Source organism: Micropterus dolomieu, linkage group LG08 (assembly GCF_021292245.1).
Source record: "Micropterus dolomieu isolate WLL.071019.BEF.003 ecotype Adirondacks linkage group LG08, ASM2129224v1, whole genome shotgun sequence".
In the NCBI taxonomy this organism is placed as follows: domain Eukaryota; kingdom Metazoa; phylum Chordata; class Actinopteri; order Centrarchiformes; family Centrarchidae; genus Micropterus; species Micropterus dolomieu.
This window is the reverse complement of record NC_060157.1, coordinates 3360815-3381951: the sequence shown is the minus strand read 5'-3', so window position 1 is coordinate 3381951 and position 21137 is coordinate 3360815. Positions and strand designations below refer to the sequence as shown.

The 21137-nt window shown below is 39.1% G+C and overlaps 1 protein-coding gene across 1 annotated transcript in view; it reads left to right on the top strand.

Moving 5' to 3' along the window:
- Positions 1-6407: 6407 nt before the first annotated feature.
- The window catches only part of LOC123974614 (rhamnose-binding lectin-like), an 18608-nt gene continuing 3878 nt past the window's right edge, over positions 6408-21137 (top strand). The window contains exons 1-12 of the mRNA XM_046055434.1: positions 6408-6534; positions 6776-6808; positions 7330-7434; positions 8242-8377; positions 9942-10051; positions 10146-10190; positions 10307-10439; positions 10651-10754; positions 18392-18481; positions 19383-19518; positions 20055-20164; positions 20241-20285. Of these exons, the coding sequence (XP_045911390.1) occupies positions 6504-6534; positions 6776-6808; positions 7330-7434; positions 8242-8377; positions 9942-10051; positions 10146-10190; positions 10307-10439; positions 10651-10754; positions 18392-18481; positions 19383-19518; positions 20055-20164; positions 20241-20285 (1078 nt within the window). The 5' untranslated portion in view covers positions 6408-6503. The remainder of the gene's footprint in view (positions 6535-6775; positions 6809-7329; positions 7435-8241; positions 8378-9941; positions 10052-10145; positions 10191-10306; positions 10440-10650; positions 10755-18391; positions 18482-19382; positions 19519-20054; positions 20165-20240; positions 20286-21137) is intronic.

Genomic DNA, 21137 nt, shown 5'->3' with positions numbered 1-21137 from the left:
GCTGACTTGACAGCTGTCCAAAAGACGACCATGGACACCTTGCACAAGGAGGGCAAGACACAAAAGGTCATTGCTAAAGAGGCTGGCTGTTCACAGAGCTCTGTGTCCAAGCACATTAATAGAGAGGCGAAGGGAAGGAAAAGATGTGTTAGAAAAAAGTGTACAAGCAATAGGGATAACCGCACCCTGGAGAGGATTGTGAAACAAAACCTATTCAAAAATGTGGGGGAGATTCACAAAGAGTGGACTGCAGCTGGAGTCAGTGCTTCAAGAACCACCACGCACAGACGTATGCAAGACATGGGTTTCAGCTGTCACATTCCTTGTGTCAAGCCACTGTTGAACAAGACACAGCGTCAGAAGCGTCTCGCCTGGGCTAAAGACAAAAAGGACTGGACTGCTGCTGAGTGGTCCAAAGTTATGTTCTCTGATGAAAGTAAATTTAGCATTTCCTTTGGAAATCAAGGTCCCAGAGTCTGGAGGAAGAGAGGAGAGGCACAGAATCCACGTTGCTTGAAGTCCAGTGTAAAGTTTCCACAGTCAGTGATGGTTTGGGGCGCCATGTCATCTGCTGGTGTTGGTCCACTGTGTTTTCTGAGGTCCAAGGTCAACGCAGCCGTCTACCAGGAAATTTTGGAGCACTTCATGCTTCCTGCTGCTGACCAACTTTATGGAGATGCAGATTTTATTTTCCAACAGGACTTGGCACCTGCACACAATGCCAAAGCTACCAGTACCTGGTTTAAGGACCATGGTATCCCTGTTCTTAATTGGCCAGCAAACTCGCCTGACCTTAACCCTATAGAAAATCTATGGGGTATTGCGAAGAGGAAGATGCGATACCCCAGACCCAACAATGCAGAAGAGCTGAAGGCCACTATCAGAGCAACCTGGGCTCTCATAACACCTGAGCAGTGCCACAGACTGATGGACTCCATGCCACGCCGTATTGCTGCAGTAATTCAGGCAAAAGGAGCCCCAGCTAAGAATTGAGTGCTGTACATGCTCATACTTCAGGTTCATACTTTTCATGTTCATACTTTTCAGTTGGCCAACATTTCTAAAAATCCTTTTTTTGTATTGGTCTTAAGTAATATTCTATTTTTTGGAGATACTGAATTTGGGATTTTCATTAGTTGTCAGTTTTAATCATCACAATTAAATGAAATAAACATATGAAATATATCAGTCTATGTGTAATGAATGAATATAATATCTAAGTTTCACTTTTTGAATGGAATTACTGAAATAAATCAACTTTTTGATGATATTCTAATTATATGACCAGCACCTGTATTGTCTTAAATTCTCATTATGGAAGAATTATATTAATTAGGTTATGCATTGCATTTCTCGTTCTTGCAAACCTGCATTAACTCCATTACCTCTCAAACCATTCTTTCCCAGGTATAGGGCAGGTCATATAAGTTAAGATTAGATAAACTTTATTGTCTCCAAGGAGAGTTTTTCCTTGGCCACATACTGCACATTGCTACTTTACAGTCTAGACTGTTGTGGTGACAGCCCGGCTGACAGTGAGTGTCCTGTCCATTTTCTCCTTGTTTTTCCTACCGTTCTGTTTTCCCCTGTGTTTTCCCTGCTTCTCTGTGTCTCCTCCTCTCCCCCTGCGTGTGCTCTCCCTCTCTCTCTGCTCCTGAGCCCAGCTGACGATCCACACCTGCACCTCGTCAGCCACCTCCTTTGCCTGTCACACCTGCCGGTAATCAACTCCATCTCTGCCAGTATTTCAATCCCGGTTTTCCACACAATCTCCGCTTGATCGTCGTTGCTCCTGACCTGGTGCCACTACTTGACTCAAGCTTTGATCTTGCAACATCTCTGTTCCCCGTTCTGTTTTCCCAGTTACTAACCCTGTCTGTCTGTCTGTCTGCTAGTGATGGCGAGATGAAGCTTTACGAAGCATTGAAGCTTTCCATCCAATTGGTTCACTCATGGGCCGAAGCTTCACGGTGCTTCATTTGCTCTACTGTGCCATCAAGTGGACAATAAATGTAAAACAGGCAGAGTGATTATAACAGCAACATGGCTTTGGTGTGTAAAGCTTTGAATTGAATAAATTAATGAATGATGTTCGTGATGCCAATACATGACTGATTAGCTTTTTAATAAGGTGTCTGTCTTTATGATACAATGACAGAGTCAGAAGAAAAGTGGAAAAAAGGGAGGGTTATGATAACTTGGTTTGTGACTTTAGATAATAGAGACAACATTTTATTCATCTTTATTTAAAAATAACACTTCCACAGTGCTTCAGGTGTTTTTTGTTTGGAGATGATTCTACCTGCTTAGAAAGTTATTATTACGGTAATATGGGGTAAGAGTTTAATTCTTACCAAAGCCACAAAATGTCAACACTTTCTTTTCCTCTGTTTCATCACAATTTTTTAAGTTATTTGATCAAAGCAATTCTGACATAAGTTGATAAACTTTTTTAGTCATTTAAAATGAGCTGTAGATAAAATCTAATTGTGTTCAAGTTCAAAAGTCCACAAAATGTTGAGGAGGGTCCGTTGCATTTTGCTGGTCCTTTCGAATCGCACGCCAAACCCGCAAACCATCTCCTGAATCGGTCATGTACGGCCGGCTCACGAGGCTTCGGACGTCACCACATACGTCATCAACACAAGCCTCGATACGCGCTTCACAAAAATCATCCTGTATTACTCGACACACGCTTCCAAGCCTCGATATGGACGGACACATCACTACTGTCTGCCTTTCCCCAGGTTCACTCACCTCTGTCGACCGTCGAGTCAGCTGGGCTTGCCCACCTACCCTCCCCCCTCGGGCGTCTTCCACCACACTCCTCCACCAACCCCCCAGTCAGTTCTCCTGTGCCTCCTCTCTTCCTCAGTCTCTGTTGCCCCCCAGCTCCCTCGTCTCAGCCTCCTTGGTCCGACCTACTCCTCGGCCCCTGGTGTCCCTCGGCTCCCTTGCCTCAGCCCCTACTGCCCTACTTGCTCCTCGGTCCCCCGTGCCCGTGTTCCCCGGCATCCACCTCTCCCTCACCTCCACTCTCTCAACTCCTTTTTTCCCTTAATAAAACCTGTTTCATCTGAGCATTGCGTTTGGTTCCCCTCTGTCCAACACACAACACTAGACATGACATACACACATACATGTCAGCACCAAACAGTAGGCATTGACTTACCAGCGAAGCGAATACAACAATAAATACAAAAAGGAACAATACTTAATAAATAAATAAAAACCTAGGGGGAAAAATAGGTTAAATAAATAGGTTATGCATTGCATTTGTCTCTCTCGCAAACCTGCATTAACTCCATTACCTCTCCAATGTTTCTTTCTCAGGTGTAAGGGAAGGTCATATCCGTCTACAGTGCTGATTATGGTCCCAGCAACTGGGCCACATGTAGGACCTGCCCCTTAGACCCAAAAAATGCAGCTCAAGGCCCATCACCGAAGTTGCTGAAATGTACAGTTGCCTATCTTTACTGAAACTAGAAACACCCAGATCTTAACGTGCATTAATGTCTCACATCACTCCGTACCCACAGCTGTAATGGGACAAAACAGCTGTGATATCAGATTGAGCAACTCAGTTTGGACACCGCTGTTTCGGCCCCTAAAGTACTTGCAGTTGGCTTGCACACGTCAAAGTGAGTAGCTCTGAGATAATGAATGGTAGTTAATATGGGCTGTTTCACTCTACTGAGGCTAAACATGCGCACACATGCTTGTACTACTATAATTGTGTGTATACCCTTACTGATGTTGCATTTCCCAGCCCCCAACTCTAACCTTAATCATCAACTACAACCACCACTTTCTAGTTGTGTACAAAGTACAAAAGCACACAAACACAGTTGTGTTTCTATCACTTCAGAGGACATTACATCATTAATTTCCTGGAGACTTACTGTAACCATAACCACTACTTGGCCTTACCGTAAAACTTCCCCACAGTGTGACTGTGTAAACAGATTTATGTCCACACAACATGACAAAAAGTTACTTAGAGCAAACACATTCAGCTACTCATTCAGACAGCAGACAAAGAATGACTTCTGGTTTAACTAGAGCTACTGTACACTCTCTCTACTATGTGTCAACACAGTGGCCATGGTTAAAATACATTAACATTATTTTCCAAATGCAGTTGTAAAATCTTCTGTTTCTGCAACACCTAAAGCTTCTAATAAAATGATGATCTACTTTTTGTGGACAGTTTAATTGGTTCGATTTATATAATTTCCTAGCACATCTACATTTAAACTGTTTGGGAAGATGAAGATTAAATGTGTCTTTCTCTGAATTGTCTTAAATATAGAAGCACATATTGAAAGAGCATCATAATCATGATACTTGACAATGTCAAGCTATACTGTATGTAGCAGATTACTCCTTTGGTCTTAAATTTAAGTTGACACCATAATGAGAGCATACACTCAAAACCTGATGACCTGAACCTTTAAGGATTTTATAATGTTCCTCCTGAAATCCACAGTCCACTTAAAAACATTAAGCACCAAGTTGTTCTGTCTCCATGATCGTCGGGATGAGTCCACCTGTAGGTTCAGCTTCATGTGCTGCTTCCTGTCAGAAAGGAAGTGCAGGTGGAGTCAGGCATACTGAGATGGGAGAGCTGGTCCTGCAGCAGAGCCGGAGGATGATCTGAAGGGTAAAGTGGAGGGCCATGCTTATTGCATCATCCGCAGACCTATTGGCTCTGTAGGCAAACTGCCAGTAGAAAAGGGTGCTCAAGGCCCACGACAAAAGTTGCTGCAATTCCAACTTTCAGGTTCTGTCAATTCAAAAGCATTCGGTTAAAAAAAAGAAATAAAATATATTTGTTTTGGTCAGTCCTTTTGCAGATCCTGAATCGGTCACGTACGGCCCACTCGCGAGGCTTCGAACGTCACCACATACGTCATCAACACAAGCCTCAATACGCGCTTCACAAAAATTATCCTGTATTACTCACCTCATGTATTGCACTGTGAATCACCTCAGTGGTAGAAAAGTGCAAATAAACTTGCCTTGCTTGGCCATGTCACTTAAAAATATCAATAAGCCTCAGAGGTGGCGTGGTTTGCACCTTTAACTGGTTTCTTAGAAATTATCTCCCACTAGAAAAACCCACAATAAACAAAGAGGGGGGAGGTAATATTTTCTCTCCCCTATAGGTATCAAATCAGATGTATGACTATTTATATTAAATTCATGACTCTGCTCAGACCTCATTCTGAACTGAGTCTTGGAAAATCATTTTGAATGTTGTTTCACATATGTTTTAACTTGAAGAGCTGGTTGTTTGATAAGAAAACATCGAGCGCAGAGAGCAGTATTTCCAGGTTAGGGACTATGAAGTAGAAAGTAAACAAAATAAATTAAGTATGACACTGTAGCCTATATTTGTTGACATTTTGTCAAATTGGCACCATAAAAATGTGCTAAATTATCGTGTTTGCAGTGTACCCAGGAAATTACTGACAACTATCACTGGATTACTTTTAAACTGAAAACATCATGGTTTTTTCTGCAGTTATAATAATAATATATAAGCGTCTATTCTCTATGACTTCTAAGCAGATTCATGGACGTTGATGTATAAGTGAAATATGTGTCTGGTGACCACTTTTACAGTAGCTTTATTTTAGTTTTTAGCCTTAATACAAGAGTGGGAAATGAACAATTTTTATTTCGGTCCTCAAGTTGAATGTCTGGAACAGTTTGCACTTTTCCAGTTTGTGCAGTCAACCACTTGCATGTCGCTCAGAGACCCTGCAGGTCTTCAAACAAAGTTGGAGTTCATGATTTATGGAAAGTTCTAAAGTTATAAGGAGCGTCTATTTTCTATGACATATGAGCTGATTTGCGGACATGTATTCACAAGTTAAATGTGTCTGTTGGTAGAAGCTGAGGGACCTGAATGGAGTTTGATGCACATTAAACTCAAACAGAGAACTGAACCATGAAATCTCAGTTCTCTCCCTTGTTTGTTCTCAGATAACTTGTCTGCCAAATGATAACAAATTCTTTTATAAGAACACTTTATGTGGATTAGTTGTAATGTATGTCATTAATCAAGGTTTTAAGGCAGTTTATTTATAATTATACGTGTTTGAAGGCCCTTGATTTCATGCTGATGGAATAAACCTTTTTGGATATTTGTGTCGTGTTTGTGGGTTGCCTGTTCTGTGTCAGTGAGTATAACGAGTTCAAGCAAAGTCTCAGGGCAGCTTTTTGATATGTCTTCTGTTTGAGTTTCTACTTTCAGTCCGTGTTTCTTTTGAGTTGCAACATTTTGGCTTTTCCGTTGGCGCCTTGCATAGAGTGGCTGTTCTCATATCTTGTTTGTTTAATCTGCAAACAAACAGAAATGTTATCATGACTACTTTTGTGTTTAGTGGACTCTTGCATGAAGAGAGGCAGTTCTTACCACAACAGAATAAAAATCAGAGGTCTGTTTCAACCACCATCACTTTAACTCTACACCTCAAACCGGATCTTCTGAAGCCATGTCCTGTTGCAGCCTCGGGACCACACTGTGTGAGTACACAACTCACTGATGACAGACCTGATAATTATGTAGGTTCGTCTAAAATCAGGAGGCTTGAATTTTGATTTGAAGATGTTGGCTTTGTGTTGAGAAACCCTTTTATTATGTTAGATTTGGTATCAATGGAAAAAAGTGATTACAACTGCTAAATATGGTCAAAAGGGGGATTTTACACTGTAAGTAGATAAGTGAAACAATAAATAAACTTTGAAATATGCTTTTTTCTTCCAGTGCTGGTAGCAACGTCTTTGCTCATAAATGCAGGTAAATGTATGTGAGTGATGAGTGTTGAATGACAAGTTTGGCTTCTATAGACTATACTAGTATATTCGCATCATCATTTGGACATTTTTTGAGTCAACAACACAGTAACACATTGTTCTGTGCTAGATAAAACTCTCATACACGCATGTAAAATGTGAACTTAAGAGCTGAAGTCCTGACATCACTTCCTGTATCCTCTGTTCCACTTGTTCAATGCAATCTCTCATTCAGCATTTTGTAAACCTTATCGAAACATGACACGACCTACTGTCGCTCTGCCCCAGTGCTGGATTTTTAGTAATGTGTATTTTAGTAATAGTGTAGTTCCAAATGTATGGGGGATTTTGAATGAGATTTTCTTACTTTTGCAACAGAACCCAGAAGTTGTAGTTTCACTTCATGTCTCTATAAACTGCTCAACCACAGACATCCAGAATGAGGTACCATGAAGTTATAAGACAGGAGTTGAAGACATTTGTTATTACACAACTTTTGATTCAGCAAATATGCTTTCATTCCAGACTTTTCTAGAGGTCAACTGCACTACTCTGAGACCACCACCACCACTGGCATAGAGAGCGTGATCACCTGTGATGAGCTCAACAACGTGCAACGCCTGAGCTGTGGTATGCATGAACAACTGAAACAACTTAATGGTTTTTAGGGGGGTTTATTTAGACAAAACATCTTAAAATTTGCTTGTTTTTAGGGTTATTCACCAGAATGACATGCAGTGTTGAGAAGGCTTTGAAACATTTAGATCTAAATGAAAAGAAAAGAAAACACACTGTATATATGCACAGAATTATAGGATAAATTTTTAACACATTTGCCCCAAAGAGATACGTTTGTGGTATGCCCTGAGACTGTGGAAATTTGAAAGTAAAAATGATCAGCTTTTGAACAGATTATCCAACCCTTAATGTTACAAAAGTGGGTTTAGTAATTATAAATAATACATTTAATCAATGACATAGCCTACATCAGATTCAACAGCCAACTAAAACAACTCTGATAAATAGAGAGAATATCAAATACTTAAATTATATGTTATGTTTGGTGATAATCTATAATTTTCTAATCGTAAAATAATCCGATGAAATTATTAAAACCCTTCAGTGAGCCACACTGGGTGACATGTTGCTTCATCTCGATGATCACACACATTGGAGGTATTTCTGACTCAGTCCCACATGCACCATCCTGCTGCCCCAAATACTCACTAGAGCACCACGTGTGGATTAATCCGCCGCTAAAAATAGTCCCCAACTGTGATGCACTATTTCCTCCTGTTTTCTAAATACTACAGTGACCAGCTCTCTTTTAACAAAAAAAGAAATGATTGTATATATTTGTGACTGTTTATAAAGATTTACAAAGAGAAGTCGTTATATTTTTTTCTCCTCTGTTCTTGTTTCTCTCCACTGTAACAGATAACGGAGTGATCAGTGTGCAGGAAGCTCTCTATGGACGTGCAGACAGTGAGATCTGCAGTGAGGGGAAACCTCCAGAACAGCTTACCGATACAAAGTGCTCTCAGCAGGGAACTCTAGAGGTCGTCCAGAAAAGGTACACATCTGATAAAATAAGGTCATCTGTTGTATTCTACTTTTTTCAAAAAGTAGTTAGCAAGCAAGTAAAGAGTTGTAACAGCTAAAAGTTACAAACTGACGCCAAAGGGTTTTGACCATGTGTCCATATGCTGGCAGACATTTTGAAATTTTGGCATTGATTTTGAAAATATGACCGATCATGCAAAATAACTGTCTTTGATTTAAGGATAGTGATCATATGAAGACATCTCTTTTTACATAGTTTGGCTGCTTTTTAAACAATAATAATAACAGAAATAATAAAGTTTACATACCCATGAATGTTTGGCCTGTCACAAAGTGACACACAGGTGAAAATGGCAATTAGAGATTAATTTCCCACACCAGTGGCTTTGTAAATTGCAATTACATTACATTTATTCATTTAGCTGATGCTTTTATCCAAAGTGACTTACACTTGCTATTTATGTCAGAGGTCGCACACCTGGAGCAAGTGTCTTGCACAGGGACTCATTGGTGGATGTGTCACAGTGTTATTAGTGTTAGTGTTTATTAATAGTCAATGAGTTTGTTAGCCCTCACGTGGATGCACTGAGGAGGCTAGATATTGGAGTGACGAGACCAGAATTGAGATGTCACAGGTCACAACCATAAGCGCTATGTTTGAAGAGGAGTCAACAAGGCCTATAGTGAACAGAATACCATCCCCACAGGGAATCTTGTGAAAATTGATGGCAAGATGAATGCAGCATTTTATCAGAAAATACTGGCAGACAATTTGCATTCTCCCGCACGGAAGCTGCGAATGGGATGCTGCTGGACTTTCCAGCATGATAATGGCCAAGTTGACCCTCCAGTGGTCACTGCAGAAAAAGGTAAAGGTTCTGGAGTGGCCATCACAGTCTCATGACCTTCATGTCATTGAGGCATTCTGGGGAGATCTCAAAAGTGCGGTTTATGCAAGACGACCAAAGACTTTGCATGAACTGGAGGCATTTTGCCAAGATGAATGCCACCTGCAAGAATTCGGGGCCTCATTGACATCTATTACAAAGACTGCACGCAGTCATTAAGGTGGCAATACACAGTATTAAGAACTAAGAGTAACCAGACTGTTTTGTTTTATGGTGCCATTCTGCTATGACCTACAGTTCAATGTGAATCCCATAAGAAATAAAAGACATGTATTTTGCCTGCTCACTCATGTTTTCTTTACACATGGTACATTTATTACCAATTCCAAGGGTGTGCAAACTTTTGAGCACAACTGTATATGACGACATGGGAGTGAAAACGGATTGCATTTGGCGATAAAAGTTTATTTAGCAGCTCTTTGTTTAAAAGTGGATGAAATAGTCAGTTTTTTTATGTTTGCCATAAATAAATTGTTTTTGTAAATGTAAGGGGGAGGGTATTGTAGTGTTTTTTATGTTCCAGAGAAAATATTATTAACGATGGGCTTTCATCTATACAACTATGAACCTCACATTCATGGTCCTCCAAGGATGATCCTAGGGACTTTGGTGATCCCATTAGCCATTATCACTTTTGACTATTAGCAAAATATCTTTTCCCTTTAGATGTGATGGCAAAAGGGTGTGTGAAATAAACACAAATGTTGTCCGTACTTCTGATCCTTGTGATGGCATCTACAAATATCTGGAGACCAAGTACACCTGCCTCCCAGCAAGTCAGTTACATTCGTGCACGTAACTAACATTGAAACAAAGCTACAAATACGTTTGATGAATGTAACATGTCTGATGTTGTCTTTACTTTGACAGTCTACAGCGTAGTGTGTGAGCACTCTTCGGCAAACCTGCACTGTTGTAAGATCACGTTTTCTCCTTAGTTTTGTTTTATTTTTGGTGGGTTAATGTGATAAAGTTATATTTTCTTTGCATTTCAACATTCATCTGAATATTTCCCCTCCTCTTTTTTTCAGATGGACAGCAGATTATATTAGTCTATGGTGCTGATTATGGACGGCGTGACCCCACCACATGCTCTTACCAACGACCTGCCTCTCAGGTCCAAAATGTCGACTGCTCAAACCCCACAAGCAAAGTTGCTGAAAGGTACAGCTGCCCACTGTTTGTGTTTTAACAGTAGAGATTATTATCGTTCATGTTGTCTGTGAAGACTCTCAGTCATCCAGGTCATAGTTTTCCAAGGTGGGTTACAATCAAGGGCACATACATGTTAATCTTCTCTCAAATAACATCCATATTTCCCAGTCTTCTGTGCACATTCAAACCTGTATTCACTCACATCACTCTGCATCCACAGCTGTAACGGGAAAAGCAGCTGTACTATCAGAGCGAGCAACTCAGTGTTTGGAGACCCCTGTGTTGGCACTTATAAGTACCTGGAGGTGGCTTACACATGTCAATGTAAGTAGCTGTTTCACTCTACTGAAGCTGATCTGTGGTCCTGATGCAGTGGTTGAAGAGTTATTCAGACCCTTTACTTATGTAAAAGTACTGTTGAAATACTCCACAAGAACTAAAGGTCCTGCATTCTAAGCCTTACTTAAGTAAAGTAAGAAAGTATTATTAGCAGAATGTACACAAAAGTAAACATTCAAAATCAACACATTTGGAGAATTACAGTTTATTAAGTACAGTACTTGAATAAAAGTACTTTCACCGCAGCACATAATGTTGTTTAAGAGGTAGTGTGTACTGTAAAAAAAAAAAAAAAAACACAAAAAAAACAAAAAAAAAAAAAACAGTGCTGCAATAACAAAACAGCCAAACTTTTAGGCTGTGAATTCAAAAGCATTCTCTTATTTAGAGGCTACATTTGTTTAATTAATTAGTTAATTTAATTAATAACAATTGTTTAATAATTCAAAAGTAATATTTAAGTAAAGTAAAAATGTAAGTAATAAAATATGTTTATATAATAATAATATATAACTGATCAGTCACTTAAATCATTTCCTTTATTGTATTTATTTCCTTTATTGTATGAGAAAGCACATCATGAGCAGTGTACAATCCTGAGTCACATTCCTTGTATGTGTACACATACCTGGCAAATAAAGCTGATTCTGATACTGATTCTGATCCTCTAACATGAACTTGTTATCTGTTCTTTTGCAGATCCTGCGCAAACCATATAACAATATTCTTTTGAATGAATAACGTTCTTACTGAAATAAGACAGTGATACGATGACAAGAGAAGTATTGGACGTAATCAAGAAGCCAATGAAATCGATCAATTCTGATTTAAAAGGAAATCTATATAGATACCACTGTACCTTTTGAATGTTTCTACTGCACTTCTATTAACTGAATGACAACTTTTTGACAAAGTTTTATTAAACTGTATTGATTCAGCTTTAGAAATTTTTGTGTTAAATGCATTTTTGCCTGATGTAAGGCACTTTGAATCTCCTGTGTTTGAAAAGTGCAAATAAACTAAATAGCAAAGTTTCATTTCTTCAGTGTTGTGTCACATATAAAGATATAATTATATAGTTACAAAAATGTGAGGGGTGTACTCAGATATTGTATTCAACATAATATATAATATGTTTTATATAGTTACTTAAGAATTTCAGAGGGTTAAAGGATAGAGGGTGTCTTGTGTTGAAAATTATTTTAAGAGATATTTCTGATTTGGCTGCTTCACAGATGATGTGGGCCGGTGGTTTGCACATTAAACTGGTTTCTTAGGATCATTGGTACCCATCTCCGAGCATCAGTGATATTGGATCTGTACCTTCGTATACGATTATAAACGATAGAACCCACCTCAGTCACAACCTGTACACTCTTCAGCCGTCTGTCGTACCTCCAGACATCAGAGCAGCTAATTTCCCCAAACTGTGCGACTCCTTACCTTACAGTGGCTCCTAAGGATCAGGAGAGGAATATTTTTGAGGACTACTTTGCGTTCCTTTGCAATGCTTTTGCGTTAGCTCGCAATACTTCTCTTCTTCCGTTCCTTCTGAGCCATAGCCTTGTCTGCTCTCAACGCCCCAGTATGGATCAGCTTATTGAATGTTATTTTGAACCGGGCATTTTCTATGCTGATTACTGCTCAATATGCATATACTTTATCTGCTGTGATCGCTCCAGAGGAGAGGAAAGAGAGCCGGGATAGAGCCATGCTGGCCCAGCTTGGACTTAAGGCTGCTCCTAGTAAATGTCCGGTCTGGAGGAAATGGGGCTCATGCTGCCAAACACCGGGAATTTGAAGACTGTTGAGCCGACATTTTTACACAGACCTGCCTCATCAATGTTCCAGAGCACTAAGTGGGTGCACTTTTTCTGTCAGAGCGCAAGGCTCCGGAGATGAGAGGAGGCGGACTGTTTACATGGTGATGCTTGGTGCTCAAACAGTCAAAGAAATGTGCCATCTGATGTTAGTTAGCTGATAACCTTGTCATTTCATTACCACTATAAAATGTCATATATTATCTAGTTGTTTGCTAACAGTGGTGCTTAGACATGAGCAGTGAAATTGAGGATTAGTTATTGTAGAGATATATTTTGACATCAATGTAGAGTTTATTATTTCATTTTAAGTCTTTTGTGAGTGTTTTTACAATAAGCATGCCATTTGTTGTCACTCTGGAATTCAGGAGTTTTATCTGGTTAGGTAAATGTAATGTAAAAATCAAAAACACAAACATTTTTTGTTTCAAAAGTATTCAGTTTCAGCTTTATTTATAAAGCGCCAATTCATAACAAAAGTCATCTCAATGCACTTTTCAAATCTAGCATTGTGCGGGTTTGTGTTTGAGCATAAATGAAGGTCTGCTGTTGTGTGTCTGACTTGCTGGAAGTTTTGCTCTAGAATACTTGGTGACCCCTGACTACAACACTTATTGTGTGGTATGTGTCACCCATTAACTGGTGTAATAAATATGGTTTATCATAATCTACAGACTGCAGACATTAATTAAACAAGCAAGGATATTGTAAGCTTTGCAACATTTTAGTTCACTGAAGAACACGCTTCCTTTATGACCTACCTGCAAAAGAAAGTTGACTGTCAACTTGACCGTTGCCTGTCATTGTATAACTGGCACCCTTAAGGAAATTACAACTTAATCTCGTTATACACCACTGTGTTGTAAAATGATAAGCGAGGTATCTTGTACAAGGTAGAGTTACAAGCAAGAAGCATGTCAAATTGCAAATGTTTTTCTTTTGTCCACACAGGTGTAGTTCCAGAAAGTTCATTGTAATGAAGACTGAATGGGTTGAATTTCTCATCCGGATACACGTAGGTGGGTGATACATTTCTTGCAAAAAGATTTCAAATTTATAAATCCAATGTTTGTTTTTAACTCCCAGCAAGAGAGAACGCATTTTTGTAATATACCTGAAAGAACTGATGGGGTCTTCAGCTTTTCTGAGCCTTTGTCATGCCTGATGTTAAAGAGTACATTTATGGAAAATACTAGTAAGATTAGCAGTATCCTCATTTAGTGAGTTGGTGTGTCCACTGTGTATTTCAGTAGGTTTGTTGTGGATAGAGAGCTGTTTGATTCTGCCTCTTTTAGCCTAAACATTAACTTCCAAATGATCAGAGGTGTTTGCCCTGTTTTTCTGAATTAACAAGAATTCAGACAAAGGTTTTTGTGGGGCGAAAATTAATATCTCAATTAACAAGATAGCTCAAAATCCTGCGAGAAGCTCTTACATGCATGGAGTCTTGCTGCTGCTAATCAGCCTAAACCTCCCACAGTGCTATAGGATTTCATTACCGTAGACATGAGCATCTCTCGGTGTCCAAATAAAAACTGGAAAAATTTAAAAAATGTTCTCAAGTGAAAACATTACGCTTACGTATAAAACATATCTCAACAACAATATACACACAGTTATGCTCCTTAGAGGATGAATCTAAGCCACTTTGGTGATCCCTTGACTTTTCCTATTGGCATAAATTGTAACAGTAGAGGCTTCACATAATGGAAGCAAACAGAAAATTGAGCCATGATATCGCAGTTATTTGCTGCTTGTTCACAGGGACCTTGTTTTCTAAATGATAACAAATACTATAGAAATAAGACTTTTGTTCCAAGATGATTCAAGTTTCACTTCATTGTAATCTGTAACCTTCCATCTGTTGTAGCTAACAAGGAACTCATTCAGGCTTTTCGATTGGTGACTTGTTTGTATAACCTGGGAAAGTTCTCACCCCCTCACACAATAAAAACCAGGAGTTTCACCACCAGCACTTCAGCTCTTCATCTCAAACCAGATCTTCGGACACCATGCTCCACTCCAGACTCAGCACCACACTTTGTAAGTACACAACAAACTACAAGGTAGTAGGTAGATTTATTTATCATTTTACAACACAGAGTTGTATAACGACATTAAGTTGTATTTCCATTTATTCTACTCGCAAAAGATTTGTGTGTGTGTGTGTGTGTGTGTGTGTGTGTGTGTGTGTGTGTGTGTGTGTGTGTGTGTGTGTGTGTGTGTGTGTGTGTGTGTGTGTGTGTGTATATATATATATATATATATACACACACACACACACACACACACACACACATACATACATACACACAGTGGATAAATAACAAGTCACAAAAAATAATAACTATTTTGCATGCTGCATTGCTAAGATTAATTTAGAAGTCTGGCAGCCTGGGGGAAGAAGCTGCTCTGTAGTCTGGTGGAGAGCAGATAATTCTGTATCTTGTGCCAAACAGGTTGTGGCAGGCTGGGTTCTGTCTTTTAGTATCCTTTGGGCTCTGTAGTCACCTCACCGATATCACTGATGCTTGCTAGATAGGTACCAAAAATATTCCGAGCCACTAGAGGACTGGCCGTCGGGAGAGTTGAGAGATTTCAATCTAGCGTTATCTCTGTGTGTTAAGAGCTCTTTTGGATCTGTGGGGTCTCACTGCACTCCTCATGTGAACAAACAGGCAAACATGCGGCCTGGACCTTTAATGTAAAAGTCTTAAATGCAATGACTTACTGTCATTGTTTAAGGGTTATGTTCAAGTTCAGTGAACATGGTATGATTGATGCTTGTATATAAAGATAAACTTTCAACATTTGAGCAAACTCTTTATATCTTACTCTGTTCTTTAAAAGTGTAGCCTAGGCTTATTTTTTGGGTCGAGTTTTGTACATTTGTATGTGCTGTGGTGAGTGTAGCTAGCCTAGGCTATTACTCTGGAGTTTTTGAGGGTGCACCCACACCTTTACAATACCTTGAAAACTCTGTATTCACATAGGCTATTTTAATTATCAGTCCCAAAAGTCAGTAGATGAACATAGTGTCAAAGACAATACCTAGTTTAGTACCTGTTACATCAGTAAATAGAGTTAGTCCACAAAATTAGCAATATGGTGGTTTGCGTGAACAGGGTGGCCTGGGACGGAGTCAAATTATTGTACCATTATTTGACAATTGAATTATTGATGAAAACTATATATAAATTGAGTGAATGGGGGAAAGCATGCTAAATATTGTCAAGCTTTAATATTAGAATTAAAGATAATAAAAAATGATGAAAAGGGTAAAATTACCAGCATCCGCTCAAACTAATTTCTGCATTTTATGTTTTTTATACTTTTCCTAACTTTTAATTCTACTTTTATAGAACAGACTTCAAATTTACATCCTGAATAACATTTTGAATGAACTTAAGCACCATTAAATGTTTAGAACTTATCACTTTTAAATAACATAGCCTTTATAAGTCATAAGGAAATGCTTTATTAATGGTTAATAAAGCATTTACTGATGTTTAGAGATAAAAATTTATGAGACATTTTGGGTTGGCAGGTTTTGGGGGGGGGGGGGGGGGGGGGGGGGGGGGGGGGGGGGGGGACTCTGGCTGTTGAGTCATTGACATTCAGGTTATTAATAAGTCATTCATAAAGTGTCGAGTTACTATATTTTCAAGTTATAAGCCCTTAGTTACACCCCTCAAACCCTTTATAAAGAGTGACTTATTAGAAAGTGAATGGTCTACAAATATGTTACTGCAGACAAGTATTAATTCAAAGCTTTAAGTTCAAATTACTGTTGTACTGTTAATTCTAAAACAAAATATTGACCTAAGATTGCAGCTATTTAACAGTGTTACAACAGTGTTCTGGGAGTTACTGATAACACCTTAAGTTACAAGACTAATAAACTTTAAAAATGTGTTTTTTTTTTTCAGTGCTGGCAGCGACGTGTTTGCTTTTGAGAGCAGGTAAATGGATGTTTGAATTTTGGCTTTTTATGACCAGTCACATCAGCATTAAAACGTTCAAATTAATAAATTTCAATGGAATTATTGCGATCAATGGATTCAATAAATAACAAAAATAATAAAGAAATCTGCACGCATTTTTCACAGTGAGATCAACTTAATTGACCTTTAATTTGCATGTGGGAGAGGGCTCTCTCGCAGACTTTTTGAGCCCTTTATTAGACACCATTCGTAATTCCGCATTGGTGCAGACTTTGCCTGAGGGAATTGCCAGCAGGTTATTGCCAAGGTCACTAATTGACCTGGGCCCAGCCACCATCCTCTCCAGACCTGAACCTATAGCCGATTTATTAACGAGAACCACAACCTCGTGACAGAGCGTTTCTATTTTAACCCTTTTCTAGCATTTACTGTACTGGTTCAGCGGCCCTGGAAACTCAGACCACTTGCACATGTTCCATCATCTCATGTGAATGCTACTCAGCCAATCGAGAGAGATCAAGAAAGAAAGAAAGAAAGAAAGAAAAAAAAAAGAGATGTCACATGGCTTTTAATCAAGAATGGCCAGATTCTTACATGTACATTCTTCACTTGAGCAGTTCAAAACCAGAATCTCATATGATCTGAGACTGTCGCGATTATTAAACATGGCAATATGAAGCACCACTACGAGATAAAGCTTAAATGTTCTGAGCAAACGTACCCACTCAAATCTGGACAGAGGGAAAGGTGTTCATTTGTTAGGATGTAAGCACTATAAGCACTTTATTTCAAGATGAGAGATTTTTTAAATTTGCTTTTAGCCTTTAGTTTATTTAAATTTAGAATTTATTATTAGAAAAGTTATTATTTATAATCCCTTTAGTTTGATATAAAAAGAAATTTTAAATATAATTTGATTTGACAGTACTATAGGTTATGGCACTGAATGATAACGCAAGTTAGTCATTATGATCTTCCGGACCTTTGCTTGGGGAACTGGATCTTGTTGAATTTTAATTGAATACCTCTGGTTTATAGCATGAAACACAGGGGTTACCAGGGGAAGCCTGGAAGCAGGAATAATTCTGGCAAACCTGCCTTATAAAAGAAGAAGAGCGGTACACAAACAAGCATGGAAGGAGCAGCCCTGACTTTAACATTGGTTAGAAAAAAAAGTTTACATGTAAATATAAACACAAAACTCACTGACGGTTCAGCCAGAACTGTGTGTAGTTTGTTCTATGATGGCATGATAATTAATGACAAAAAAAGAATAATTTGGGTTTGTCCATATCCATAAAATTCTCCAAGTTGTTTAAATCAGTAAAATCTGATGGAGATGGGAAGAGAAGAAGAAGAGGATCTTACCGTCACTTCCAAGAAACAGTTTTTGGACAAACTAATAACCATAAACCAAGACTTGTTTACAGACAAAACTTACAGACCCAGACACACTACTTCCACTCAGAAAAGCCCAAAAAAGACGTAACTGACAATGTCCACGTATCTGACACTTAAAAGGTATAAATCATTAGAAGCTCATGAAAAGTTTTGCAGTAGTTGATCAAGTGGGCAAACTGTGGCCGAATTATTAAACTAAACAAAATGCAATACTTTAAAAACATTCAGCTATATTATGAGCCACATCATTTTTTGAAGATGCACTGATGGATTTATTTGTTCAAACGTTCAGGTGTGACTGGACCTTTTCTCTAATATGTTGTACAGGCCCACACTGTGTCACTGTTTTAAGTGGATGTTTATAAGAACCATAACTTGGTCTTTTTGGTTGTTATTCCACAACAACTATGTATTTATTCAAATATGCTCTAACTATAAAACAAACATTTAATTCCAGACTTTTCAAGAGCCCAACAGTCTACTCCCTCGTCCACAGAGAGAGTGATCACCTGCGATGACGCCTTCAACGTCCAACGCCTGAGCTGTGGTATGACTGAACTCAAACAACGACAAGTACACATGTTGGTTTTTTTTAGGCAACAATAAAATAATTTAGTAGTCTGTTAAAAACTACAGTGCCCAGTTGTTTCAGTCTTTTTTTTTTATGAAAGTACTTGTATTTTTAAAGATTTACATGTTCAGTAGGAACAGATCTGAGAGCTACAGAGAAGCTTTGAAAGTTGGAAAATATTGAGAGACTAACATATTGTCAGCGTCGGGCTTTTCTGTGGGATTTGTTAACACTAGAGACAAATTAAAAATGTCTCCTCATCCTGTAACGGTGCTTTTCCATTGCTGGTACCAGCTCAACTGGCCTCACCTCGACTCGCTTTTGGCCCACTGTCCTCCGTTTTTCCATTGCAGTAAGTACCCCCTACAATTCAGCTAGTTGTCATGAGACGCCGCATGAAACTGCAGAGACGTAATGTTCAACGCGACACACCCTGGATCCACACACACCAGATTCCTCTTGATTTAAGTTAAAATATTTCAACATTACTCAGAATGCAAAGATAGAACAGCTGTACGAAAATCTTATAGCTGTGTTTTTCTCTGCCGCTGTTGCTGGAGTAGTCTGCTGCATTGGCTGCAGTGGTCTGTGTGACTGTAGGACAAGAGGGGTCTGAGAACGTGACTGGGTGGCTGGCTCATTAGCTTCCCCCCATCTGCACTTGTTGAGCTCCTCAACTCCAAGAGATTATACGAAAAAACAATTTCCAGGTAGCTGTTATCAGGTACAACTTTTCCCCAGTGAAAACCCAAAAAGGCGAGTAGAGTTGAGGCGAATAACGCTGGAAGAGGTCCGTAAATTTTCCTCCATTACATTTTTGCTCACACAATCCTCCCCCCCCCCCTCTCTCTTTGTTTCCCTCTGTGTTGTGTAACAGAGAATGGAGCGATCAGTGTGCAGACATCTCTGTATGGACGTGCAGACAGTACAACCTGCAGTGAGGGCCGACCTCTACAACAGCTTGCCAATACACGGTGCTCTCTGCGGGGCACTGTGGACGTCATCAGGAGAAGGTATACACTCAATAATGTTCAAGATTAGAATCTTGCGTCACTAGCAGGTCAACATTTTCATTCATGCCATGAAACCTTTAACATCTTCTAGATTTCCCACCACAATAAGTTTATTTCATTCACTTAGAGTATCAGAGGATCTAAGGATAGAGGGTGTCCTATGCTGTACAGATTCTACAGCCACACTCACACTCCGTAGGCACAAGCATCTTCGGCATCGTCCAAAATGGTGAACATGGCTTGACCAGGACCGAACAGAGCCTCTGTGAAAACCTCAGTATCCTCAGTACTGTATTTTTTTTATTCCCTGTATTCCCTGTCATCAAACTGGCCTTCATCAGTCTCTGAGGGTGTGTTTTGTCCTGGTACAGTACCATGTCGCTATTTACCAAGCTACTGTAGGTGTCATGGTCTCATTTTCAGTTAGCACATTGGCAATACAAAGCAATTTAATATGTGTAAAATGCTTCTAATAGTACCTTTAAGGGATATGTTTGATTCACTAAACATGGAAGCTCTATGTCTTGTTCCTACAGATGTGATGGAAAGAGGGTGTGTGAATTAAACACAAACACCTTCCGTATTTCTGATCCCTGCGTCGGTATCTACAAATACCTGGAGACCACCTACACCTGCTTACCAGCAAGTGAGTGACAAATGTGAACATAACTAAAAGTGAAACAATGCTATATGTCTAATGTGATTTATCTTTACTTTGACAGTCTACAGCGTAGCATGTGAAGAGTCTTTTGCAAACCTGCAGTGTGGTAAGATCACACTTTCTCCTTTGTATTTATGGTGGATTAAAGGTTCAGAAGGTTTTATCAAATTAACTTTTTGGCATACTACTTAATGAAAATGTCACTATATCATGATAGTAGTACATGAGACAAGTAATCTGTAAATGAAATCTGGTTCCTCTGCCTCCTAATGCCATTTGCAAGAATCTGCAGAGTCAAAACAACAAATTAGAGCCAGGAGTCTTTAACACAGTGTCAATCACTGCTCATGCACACGCTGCGCAGTTCCCCTTTTCACACATGCTCAGTCAAGCTCAATATTTTCAAAGCGGCTATAGACGTTTGCAAACACTACGTCTGTGAAACAACCAGCAACAATGAAAGAACTGCCCATCCAGGGGTGTTGCTAGACGGCAATACAATTTTTTGAAAGCCAACGGTGTATTATTGGCACTGCCATGTCTTTCACTGAAGCATGCACACATTTATCTACATTACCATGCTCGGAAAACAGAAAGGCAGTAGCTACAAAATCCCAATAAAAAAAAACAATGTTTTTGGTGAAAGTCATTAGCATGTCATAATAACAAGTTAAAGGTCCAGTGTGTAATATTTCTCGTAGGATCTATTGACATAAATGTAATAAAGATAACTATGTTTTCAGTGGTGGATAAAGACCTTACATAATGAACAGTTATATTTTTATTACCTTAAAAAGAGCAATTTCTATCTACATACACTGCGGGTCCCTCTTACATGTTCTTCTTCTTGCTAGTACAATTTCGGCATGGGACACTCATCACTACGCTGCATATGCCCGTACATTCAAAGAAGAAAAAGTACTAATATACGGGGGGGGGGGGGGGGGAAAAAAGGGAT